The sequence below is a fragment of the Nelusetta ayraudi genome, unplaced genomic scaffold (genome assembly GCF_046127955.1).
Source record: "Nelusetta ayraudi isolate G7.1 ecotype Tasmania unplaced genomic scaffold, CSIRO-AGI_Nayr_v1 ptg000034l, whole genome shotgun sequence".
In the NCBI taxonomy this organism is placed as follows: Eukaryota; Metazoa; Chordata; class Actinopteri; order Tetraodontiformes; family Monacanthidae; genus Nelusetta; species Nelusetta ayraudi.
The window spans coordinates 2172810-2184650 of NW_027466084.1; the positions used below are offsets into that span (position 1 = coordinate 2172810).

The 11841-nt window shown below is 42.8% G+C and overlaps 1 protein-coding gene across 1 annotated transcript; it reads right to left on the reverse strand.

The window, feature by feature from the left end:
- Window positions 1–1893: 1893 nt before the first annotated feature.
- Window positions 1894–11450, reverse strand: rogdi (rogdi atypical leucine zipper). The gene is made up of 11 exons (XM_076032425.1): window positions 11262–11450; window positions 9901–9972; window positions 8791–8873; window positions 7568–7622; window positions 7373–7453; window positions 5894–5989; window positions 5695–5793; window positions 3608–3721; window positions 3470–3519; window positions 3243–3369; window positions 1894–2059 (listed from the first exon to the last, which is right to left on the reverse strand). Exons 1-11 carry the CDS (start codon window positions 11334–11336, stop codon window positions 2018–2020), a joined length of 894 nt encoding a protein of 297 aa, XP_075888540.1. The 5' UTR covers window positions 11337–11450; the 3' UTR covers window positions 1894–2017.
- Window positions 11451–11841: the final 391 nt, after the last annotated feature.

Below are 11841 nucleotides of genomic sequence, written 5' to 3' on the forward strand. Positions count from 1 at the left end.
GGAATGGGCATTGAATGTGCAAAACATGTAAAAAATAAATATATATATTTATATATACACACACACACGCAAAACGAGACAAACACGTAGGAATCCACATTAACATCAATGCATAATATAAGTAGCTTATTATTCTCGGCTGTGTAGTGACCGACACGCAACGCGAGTCGTTGTCATTTCCGTTAAAATGGAGCAAAAGAAAAACAAAATAAAAAACACATTGACGAGCAAAAGCTTGCAGCCCAGCTCCGCTGTCTGCACTAATGCCTTGTCACTGTATCATGGCAGCGTTACAATGCTCTAGGTCAACGTTCACTGGAATTAAAGCCAAGCTAAATACGCATTTAGTTAATATTTTGAATCAAAGATTCCATTTTTTTTTTTTTTTTTTTACTTAATCCTTCATCCAGGAATCCACTGGAGCAACTTTGCAACAATCAAAAACTTCATAAACAGACTATTTTATATCGCTTCCCTAATTTGTTGCCAAAAGTGAAGTCTTTGTTGTGCCTTCCACGTGTTTGGAGACACGTCAGTGTTAGCACACTTTCTGAAAAATGCAACAGATGAAAGACGATAATGATTGACATCTGCTTTTTTCAAAATGCCAGAGAAATGTTACGATTGAATAAAACATTATTAAAGCGATGTTATGCACAATATGCCGGGTCTAAAGCTGTCAATGCACACTGCTGTTATTTCTAGCATGACCACCTATTCAACTATATAATGCACTCGGTGGGAAACTTGGAATGCTGTTGTATTCTTCTATTACCATGCAAACAGTTTCGGTGTCAGATGTTCACGTTGGAATAGAAACGCGACTCCGGGTGGAGCTTTATACAGCTCAAGAGATGCCATGGACAGCTTATGACATACTACTGGCGTCCACTAGGGGGAGGTAGGTAGCCTGAAAATGGAATTGGATTAAAGATACATAAGAGTACGATTTCTAAATCCGCATAGATTATTTTACAGAATGATCATTTATCTTAAATTAAATCACGGGTTCTGTTCATATTTACATACAACAGCTGAATAGTTGATAATCCTTTGCTGTACAGAATTCTTTACGCTCACAGTTCGACGCAAGAAAGTCATACATTTCATGTTCAAAGTGCTTGTCTTTCTCTGCTTTTTTTTTTTTTTTTTTTTTTTTAAACAGACACAAATGTTTTGTTGTTATGATGGGAGGCAGAATATTGAGGGTGGATGCGAGTTAAGACTCATCATTTCGGGGTGGGTTCCCTTAGCGAAGGGAAGGCTACTACAAACAGGCAGAGGGCTACAAACACAGGAGACAGACTGGAACCAGCTGATTAAATGCCCCCTTTAGGGTGACAAGTGGAAAATGTTTTCTCTGTGCTTTTGCATTCCTTCATCCCCGGTGGTATTTAACCTCTACCTATCTGGCCTTCTCTCTTTCAAACTGCTTTGGCCCTAATATAAAAGTCTACTGGGAGTGTCATGAGGAAAAGCAAATCCCCTCCAACAGCGTGGGCGAAAGGTTTTCCCGACGCAGCCACGGACATGAAATCAGTCCAACTGTGACCTCAGAGTGACGCTCAACTTCGTCATCAGCCCTGAGTGCATTAACTAGTGTCCACATGTCGAGGCAGTTCAGCAAAACTCTGGGATAAGAACCAAACACCTGTCAACTACAATTTCTTGAACGTAACAAAAAAACAACAAAGAGTAAAATAAGATAAAATAGAACAGAACTGAAACAACAGGTCAGCAACAATCACATTAGTGGAGAAGTTCAAGTCAGTGCCGGGAGATCCGATAGACGGACACAGAGTCAGTCAGCTGGGTAACACAACTGGCTATGGCAAACGTGGATATATGGTCAAAAGTCTGATTGGCTGTTTCAGCTAATCATGCAACACTTGAAACTGGATCACGGGATTGAGTATACAAAAAAAAAACCTTCCAAGGATGTCCCTTACACTTGAGTGGTTGGTTGGTTGGTGTGGGTCTGACTGTTGTCTACGGGATGAAGGCAGGGCCGGGGGAACTAGAAGGGCCTGTAGTTCCAGAAACTGGAGAAGACGGAGATCTGCAGCGGGAGGAGTGAGAGCACAAGACGGTGACGGTAACGTTTTGACCGGAACACAAACTGATTGAATGAACATCGTGCAAAGGTGATTGGAAGTCGTCTACGGGTGGCTCCGACATTTTCGGCCCGACCTTCTCGAGTTGTCGCTGCTCTTGATTATGAGCCCAGCTGATGCCCAAAGCAATCAGTTTGTTCCATATGTGACCTGAATCTGATCTTTTACAGACAGTTTGAACAGAACAATTCCAATTTTGCAAAATGCGACGCAGGCCCCTTTTACATGTGGGCTTAATTGTAATACGCGTCTGATATTTTGCAATGCGACTGCTGTCTGAACAGCAAGGTCGCATTTATCCGACTTTTTACGTTAAGAACATGTAGAAAATAACATTGATTATTGTTATTAAAAGTGTCCACATACAACAATGGCTGACTGATAATTGTTATTAGTGATTACAGTTTGGTGCTGCAATAGAAAAATAAAAAAACTATAGCGCTGGGAGGTGCATAGCTGTTCAAAATGATCCAGATGCTCATGCAAGTCAAATCATTCCAGATTAATCTATCACAACAATTTTTTGCAAAATTATCAACCAATGTGCCGCTTCATTAATGGCAAAAAAAAGGATTTTTACTTTTTACTAGGGCTGTCAGTGTTGAAGCATTAATCGCGATTAGTTTTAATACGATCCATAACGCGTTCATTTTTCTTTAAATCGCATACGTGGCGTAAGCCTTTTTGTCCCTTCTACTGAGCCGTAGTCGGCCCTCTGGCTGATTTCTGGTAAGAAATACTTTACATTATGGGGTTAAAACTGAACTTTTAACAGAATTTTACACATGCAATTCAAACCGCGATTAATCGCAGTTAACTATGAAGATTCTGCGATTAATCACGATTTAAAAAAATCAATCGTTTGACAGCCCTACTTTATAATTAAGTACAATTCAGAACTTGTACTTTCTTTACTTTTACTTAAGTAAAGGAGCTGAATCGTTACTTTTACGATCAGATTTTTTTTTTTTTTTACACATGAATCCATACTTTTACTGGAGTACAGACTGTAAATACTTTGGTCACCCGTTAGTCACCACCCTGCCGCCACAGGGCAGCCTGGTCTCTCAAACATAAGTACAATATTAACAGTGTATTTCCCCAGCGTGGCCCAGCTGAGGCACCCACCTTGTCTTTGAGCTGCTGGCAGAGCTGCAGGGAGATGGTGAAGAACACCAGGGTGTCGTTGAGCCAGGGCACCACGCACTCCACCTTGTGCACGTGGCTCACCTCGAAGCGGTTGTTGTTCAGCTCGCTGCCGAGGAGAGATTCAAATAAGCAGGGGGGCCCCTGTCCTCACCTCAACTTCCTTGCGTACGGCACGCAAACGGGAAGGAAACAAAGGCTTTACTCACAACATGGCTCCGGGGTTGTGCAAGACGGAGCTCCCGGCAGGCTTGAAGTTCTAAAGACCAGCGACAAAACGCACAGCGCCGGGTCACACGGGCGGCTCACTGGCTCTTTATGAAGGGTCGCACAGGCGGATGACTAACCTTGGTGGTGTTGGTGGGGAGCACGTGCAGCTGGTACACCGTCAGGCACAGTTTGCTCAAGTTGATGTAGAAGTTCACCATCACGTCGCCGGGCATGGGAGGAGAGAACATTTTCTACAGGGCGGAAAGGTGTGGAGAAATGTTCTTCCCTTGCGGTGCCAAGCTCTTTATTTCACATTCAGCTTCTCAATGTGGGATATTAGTCACTGAAACCCTGCGGTATAGCTTTAAACTCTTTGCCCTTCGTTTAAACAGAACGCTCTTTAAAGTTAATGTTTGACCTGAACATGAATGTGTGGCGTAAGGCAAGCATTGATTTTAAAGTCAAGCAAAAGTAACTGAAAGGTGACAAAAACATGTGTATACAATATTGCGTTGACATTCGATTTTGAAATAAATATTGTCATTGACATTTCATCATATTAATGTCAAGCAGGTGTTTTTTTTTTCTCTGCACCGATCCATTAGTTGCACGAAGCACTGGAAATCAAAAACGAAAGCAGGATGTTTGCAGAAAATACAAACATTAAAAACGTGCAAATAATCTGCAGCATTAAAGGGTTGGTTGAGAATTTTGGACATAGGGCCTCATTTCCAAGTTAGTCAGTGCGCGATTTATGAGAGAACAACTCGCATTTAACTTGGAGGGACTCATTTGTCAGCAGTGGCTGAATTCCACTTTAGTGCACTGAACTGTACAATGTAGTTTTATTTCTAACAATATTCTACCAACACAGACATTTACAGACAGTGTGGCATTATAATGTATTTGCCTCGGGTGTACTGTGGAGTGGGTAAGACTGTTCGTATTGGCAGGCTAGCAGAAAGCATCGACTTGCGCTAGCCGCACACTCTGCTAAACATGTTGAAACGGTCTCCGCCGATAAGTAGCACACTGGCTCACTTGGCAATGAGCTCCCGTGTCCGTGCCCTTTAACGGGTCACGGCATTCGATGACCTAAACCAGGCGTGCACACACTTTTTCAACACTTAAGTCAAAATGATCCACCTACTACAAAATTGGAAAACATTAATTCATAAACATATTTGTAGTCCAGCGATACATAAAGAAATCAATTGAATAAAATGGGTCAACATGTTCCCATGTGCATGTATGCTTATCATTGCAAAGCAAACTCATGGTTCAAAAGTGTTAAGGTTATAACTATGTTGTAACTATGTTATAACTATGTTTTTTATTTGATTAGTAAAAGTATGTTTATGTTAGGATGTTTTTTCTGTATCTTTTTGAGCAAGTAGGTTAGGGATAATTGTTGTGTGTGTGTGTCTGTGTGTGTGAAACGCATAAGAGGGGAGAGGAAGAAGCTGTTGGACACACAGGTGCGCTAATGAGGAATGAGGGAGCGTGGCACCATCCGGAGCTGCACAGGAACAGCCGACCGGTAGATCGCAATCGACCCCCTGACCTATACCATGTGAGTGAAAACCACACACTGCACTCGACACGTACGTTTGCATCCTGTCCTGTTTTGCCTCGTCATGTGCTGTGAAGTAAGTTTTAGGTCGTGGCCCACAAAAACGGAACATTAAAGGTCCAGTGCGTAAAATGTGGCCTGATTTATGATTTTTATATTGGAAAAAGCTTAATACACTGCCCATAAATACATTAACAAAAGTGTATAGCTGCAGTACAATAAAAGTAAATTGGTTTATCTCCCCTTAGAACGGTTCTCATATATATAGGAGTATACAGAGAGCAGTAAGGGACTTTCTCCTAGTTAGCTGCCATCTTGCATTGCCTTACAGTGGCCTCAATACAAAATGTGCCGACAGGCAGGATTCCTTAAAAATTTCACACGCTGGACCTGGACTAAGTGAAAATGCTGTAAATTTTCCAGCATGGGCATAATGTCAAAACAACAGCACAGCTTAAAATCACAACTTCAGATGGCAACCAGGTCAAATAAAGAAGCTCTCTCTATACTACAAGAGTTGCTGGAGATTTTTTTGTTATTGACATTTTCAGAGTGCTCAAAAACTAAAAGATTTCTCTTCTGACTTGACAGCACTCTGCTTAGTGCAGCGTGTGTAGACAGTGTGTAGTTTACAGCTTTTTTGCCGCGTACCATCAGCCCGCTGGTGGCCAGTTCGGGCAGCGTCATGGAGGCCGGCGTGGTGAGGCGGTTCCTCGCTCTGGTCAGCTGGAGCATCACCGCGTCCATGAGCTGCATCGGGAAGAGGGACACGGGAGACGAGTTGAGTCGCAAAGGGGTGGAGGAGTGAGGTCTCAACCCCCCCCTGCCCCTGTACCCTCAACCCACAGACCTTGTTGACCTCGGCTCCTGTCTTGAAGCGATAGCTCTCGTCGTGGCTGCCGAGCAGCAGCAGCGCCTGGTTCACGTGGTTCCTGGCGTCCTGGATCTGACGGAGGGACGGAGACGAGTCAGTGGACTGTGGATTGCAAGGGAGGAGGACCCTCACCAGAACTTGGTCTACTAGTGTATTCCAACAGGCTCTGGTCTCAAAGATGGAGGTGGATGCCCTATCACGATGAATAAAGACTAAAAACCACATTCAAATTCTCCCTATGAAACAAAAATCTTTACAAATTTATTCACTGGTCTTTTCATAAGTAGTTCATGAGGGAACTACAATCTTCACCACCTGGCATATAGCGAACCTGAGAATCTAAACTCCAAAGGAGGTTATTTAAAGGTTAACTGTGTGATATTTGGAGATTATGCGAAGAAACAGCAAAATCAAGTGGTTACATTTTAGATTGCAAGCACTCAAGCCTTTCACGCTCCCCCCCTCAGTCCTCAGCTTGCCAGTGAACTACAGTGGCCTGCACACCCAAACCCGGATACCTCGTCCACCTTCTTCTTCGTTGAATTATTTTAGGACGCTAGCGTTCACCCTGAATACGAAACTTGTCCACACCAGGCTTTCTTAGAAATATGGCGGAGCAAGATGGCAGTTAACTGGGATCATGACCATTGATCTATAGAAATTATTTTGCAGGAAATAAATTAGAACCACACACAGGTGCAAAAAGTGACGCAACGGTACCAGCTTAACGACAGGCCCAAACAAAGACTTCAAGAAAATCAGCCTGGACAAAAGATACCCGTTGCTTTCTGTTGCGTTCGCGGGGCCCGGCTGCCTTTTATTGGCGGATCGAATGTTTAACTGACTCGGTAACAAAGAGTGACCTTGACTCCGAAGAGGGAAATAGTTTTTTTTCTTTGTGTGCAACTAAGCTAAACATAAACACACATCTTCTGCAGCTACACAAGAGTCTTTGAAAGCTGAGGCCGTATTTTAAGCACGCAGCCTTTTATCTTTTAAACTCCCTCAAGCCTGCGTGTGCGTTCCACTCACGCGATGTGTGCGGTTTTCTTTTTAGCGTCACAAATGTTGATGGTCATTTTGTAGTCTTTGTCAGAGCTTGTTGATTCTTGAGTTAATGAAGAACTCTTAAACTGAGCGCTGGGACGTGTGGGAAGAAAAATATATATATTTTTTTTTTACGCAACAGAGGCAACGAGTGAGGCAATAAGTTGCAAGGAAATTTGTAACACTGGAGGACAAGCCAAGATCAAGCAAATATGTGAATTGCTTTATATGAGCTTAATAAACTAAAATAATTAAACTGAGGCGCCAGTGTGTGCAAAGCACTAGCTGTGAGAGGGGCGGTTTATATGTACTGCTGTAATAAACACACATGTGAGAAACACTTGAATCACACTCCAGTCCACCGCTTCCGTCCTCGTTTCGGCTTTTCTCACACGGCGCTACGGTTACCTGCTGCAGTTTCCACTGCTTGTCCTCTCGGAACTGGAAGTGCAGCGCCTGGCTGTTCTTTGCGATTTTCAGGTTTATGTCCTGGTAAGAGGAGCCACACATTTTAAACAAGCAGCGGTTAAAAAGTAAGATCAATGATTAATTTCCAAATGAGGAGGAGGAGGAGGAGAAGAGAGAGAGCAATGAGAAACTCACGGCCTGAGTCAGAGCTTCCCCCTGCAGCGTCAGCACCCCCTTCACCTGATCCATGCTGCAAAGCAACACATGTTTTGTGAGCCGAGCGCTTTGCAGCAGTGCAATGTCTGGCAGGGAGGACTCATCTCCTACGCAGGATCTGACCAACGGAATCGAGTGACTCGGCACTTTTTCAAACGTTTATCACTGAGTGTGTGACAGACAGGATGCCTGCTGTTATACACACACACACACACACACACACACACACACACACACACACACACACACACACACACACACACACACACACACACACACACACACACTTTCTTTCATATAAGACACAACAGCTCCCATGTTATAAAGTGATACACAGAGTCAAAATAAAGTTGTGATTGGACAGATTTGTTGAGTGGGACTAGATAATGGTATTAATAGTTGGTAAAGTAAATTGTATTACGTTCAGTGTATTACAGTAGTATGTACAGGGTCAGCACACACGCACATTAGGAAAAGGTGGCGTTACCCTCATGAATGTAGCATCAACAAGTGTCACCCAAGCAGTAGTTTGCTGTACACATGAATGTCTGAGAGCCAATCGCCACGGCCACTTTGAGCACCTCATTTAATCGTAGAGGCCAAAGGTCACTAGTTTTAATCTTTGATTAATTGTTTTATTGCACAAAATAATTTAAACAACAATTAATCAATTACCGATTAATTGTCGACTAAGAATTTAATCGATTAAATTAAATTAGTCGCGATTAATTGAACATTTTTTACACGGGTGGTTGATATCCTTATAACAGTGTAGTGGCAGGAAAGAGCAATTCACCTGTAGATACTGTGATGGTCATAACATACCCAGAACAAGTTACTTTTAAGTTGAGTTGAAATGTGACCCATTGAAAGTCAACTTAAAGTCAGAAGATAAATGTTCAGGGTGTTTAACTGTTCTCTAATGTAAAAATGGGTCACATTGGATCCTCAACATTATTTTATGGTTGAATAATGTCTTCCTCACACACTTTTCATTGAGAAATTTTAGGTTTTCTATCAATTAATCGTTAATCGATCGATAAGGTCAATCAACTAACGATTAACAAATTAATCGATAATTCGCATCTCTAATTAATCTTGTGACGTCTGGACAAATTATTCAAGTTTTTCTTCCCCTGATGCGTGTATACAGTATTTTGCCCGACTCTTTACTTCGAAATGACACCAGGCTGAGTGCTTACGTTGAGCTGCCGAGGATGAAGTTCTCCTGCTTGAGCTGACTCTCCAGGCCCGGGGTGGGCGTGGAGAAACGCCTCGACGCCTCCTGTTGGTGGCAGTGGAAATTCGGACTCACACGTCACATCTCGTACAGAACAGTGACCCCAAAGCCGAGGTGCTCTCTAAAATGATCGCCCTCTAAAATATCACCCACTTTTTTACAGAATTTGTATATTTTAAAGACTTTAAAACACAAAAGTAATGTAACATAACATGTTTTTCCAAATTATAAGGAGTTAAAAGTACAGATATTTGTTCACAAATGTAGGTGCTAAATGTAAAAAGTCAGAAATAAAATACTCAAGTACAGATACTTGAAATAATCTTAATCTGAAGTGCAGTAACAGAGTGTGTGTACTGCGTTAATTCCCACCTCTGGCTGTTACAGCGAGCATCTTGACGTTAAGAGTCACATTAATACGGGTTCTAAAGAGAAGTTCCTGTCTCGCAAATCAGTGTTTCGTCTGGTTAGCGGCTGTACGTGCAAAGTCTGAAGCCGAAACACAGTTTGACTTTCATCCTGTCAGAGTTTTTTTCCCTTCCGTCGGCGCATTGCAACAGTTTCTTCAAGGTCGCCGCCGCATTAGAAACATCGAAATCAACTTTGACACTGTAGATAAAGAATGACGCGGCAGATGCTTTGCGTTACTTATAAATAACTGGGAGACACAGCGCGGTTTTGTGTGTCCCTGGACAGCGTGTAGCAGAGTGTCAGTCACGGCAATGGTCAATTTGACTGATCGGTAAATAAGACGGAGAAAACCAGAACGCAAAGATGGGATTATTTGTGCGTGCCGCAGCTAAAAATAACACAAAAGTCAAATTTTGTAGTAGTAATTCTGCATTGGAAGTGATTCAATAATTACATTATTTTCAAAAAAGACAACTTTTTTTTTTGACATGGTTGATGCCACACTGGTGACGTCATTTGTTGTCGTGCGGCACAAAGTCAAATTCTCGGCGCGTCACATGACCTTGATCAAACTGATTTGACTGGGTGGTTACTACCAAGCAGGTCAAACCGATTCACTCTTCAGGTCCAATCGCTGCAAGTGTCGGACCTCGGGCTTTACCTTGAGAACATCCTGGAGTTGTTTCAGGACGGCGTGAACTTCCTCCTTCAGCAGCCAGTTGAACTCCTCTTCCTGCCGTACAAAAAACAAACAAACAAACAAACAAAACATTAACACGAAGCTCCTGCAAGGTTTTTGGGAATGTTGTTAATAGAGGAATTCCCTTTTTTCTTTTCCCCACTGCACCTCAAAGTTGCCCTTTGAATGACCCAAACACAGACAGCATCTGGTGATGACAGTTTTTTATTTATTTATTTATTTATTTATTTTTTAAACATTTACAATCAGTCAATGTTTTCCTCAAAACGATGATACCTGCCACCTTATCTCGTTTCTTGCTTTTTTTTCTTATCCATTCCTTACCAGTGCCCCCCCCCCCCACACACACACCTGCTGTTACGAACACGCAGATTCAAGCGAGCGAGCTCGTTATAGCGAGACATACTCATGTTGGTGTGTGATGTGCTGCCATAAAGCGTGTTGTGTTTTCTACGAGAAGAAGGTGCCGGGCAGGCAACCATTACATATAGCCCGACACTATCTAGCTAGGCTACCGCATAGTTTTCATTTAATATTATTAACAGCTGTGTTTAAAGTGGGTCGTTAGACTTTATGCAGATGATAAAACAAAACCTAAAAACTTGTTTGGTGGTGTTTTTGAATATGTTCTGTTAAAAAAAAAAAAAAAAAGGGGGGAGGGGGGGGCTGGATTAACGCATGAACCAGTTGGTTTAATATTGCTATAAACTTCTTCCCCCCCCCCCCCCCCCTTTACATCCTATTTCTTGAGTATTTTCGAGCTGTTGCGGAACCCTTGCAGAGTATTTTAACTTGATGTTCGATTAAAACAAAAATATATTTTAAAAGTTAAAATCACTCAACGACGTTTTGATGGTTTTCCTTAATTTCCTAACAGAACGTTGCATATTTTTTAGATTTTTTTTTTTTTTTTTTTTTTTTTTTAGCGTTCAGGTATTCTCTCTTTTGCCGCTGACAGCGAAAAGCAGAATGTTTGGCTTCAGCGAACAGAATATTAAAAAACAACTGCCGTTCCCAGTTTATTCGCCGCTTGTCACGCTCATCCCGGCCGTGCCTGCGTGTCTTGTGGACCGCTGCCATCCACAGTCACACAGGACGGGAGGCCCGTTGTTAAGAAGCCGTGGCAGCCGCCGGCGGGCGGCGACAAGCACCTGCACCGCGAGGGATGCTAAAACCTACGTCACTAGCTAGGGTCCAGGTGACAAACAACCATTTTGTCACTGCCAATTAACGCTTGATATGACCGCTGAAAGCTCCGTCCGTGAAGCCAGCTAGCCAGCCAAACGACTGGACTGGCTCTGTTTTGCCAACACAGTACTTACCAACACGGCTCTCTCTACTTGACTGGCTGCCGTCATCTTGGGCAGCTCCGACAGGGACCTCTGCGAGTTGAGCATTTTGTGCAATAAAGCGAAGCGAAGCGAAGAGAAGAGGAGAGGAGAGGAGCCGATGGTCCCTTTCCAGCGCTACCCGTTGCCTTCCAGCAGTGAATGAAGTGCCTTACTATTTCTACTAGCTTAGCTGCAGATTTGTTGCGTTCAAGTACCGGGCAGAAGAAAATGTCATTTTTACCTTTGCGTGTTTCACGTAACGGCACTCCTAGTTTTGTGTGCTCAATTTCTAATTCCTCTTCCATTTACCAGTGGGTGAATATGCAGATTATTGTTGCTATCTCATATTTGCTAACGAATATAGAAATCTATGAATTTGCGAATGAGTTTTCCAAGACACAATTGAGACATTGGTCGCAACAAGAGCAGATTGAGTCTTACCGGGAAGTCTTGAACGCGGCCTTAAAGTGGTCACACGCTTATTATTACGTGGTCACGCCCACCATCTCCTACGTGGGGAAACACGCGACTAGTAGTTTACCATGCAGCCTTCAGGTAACATTTTTAAAAA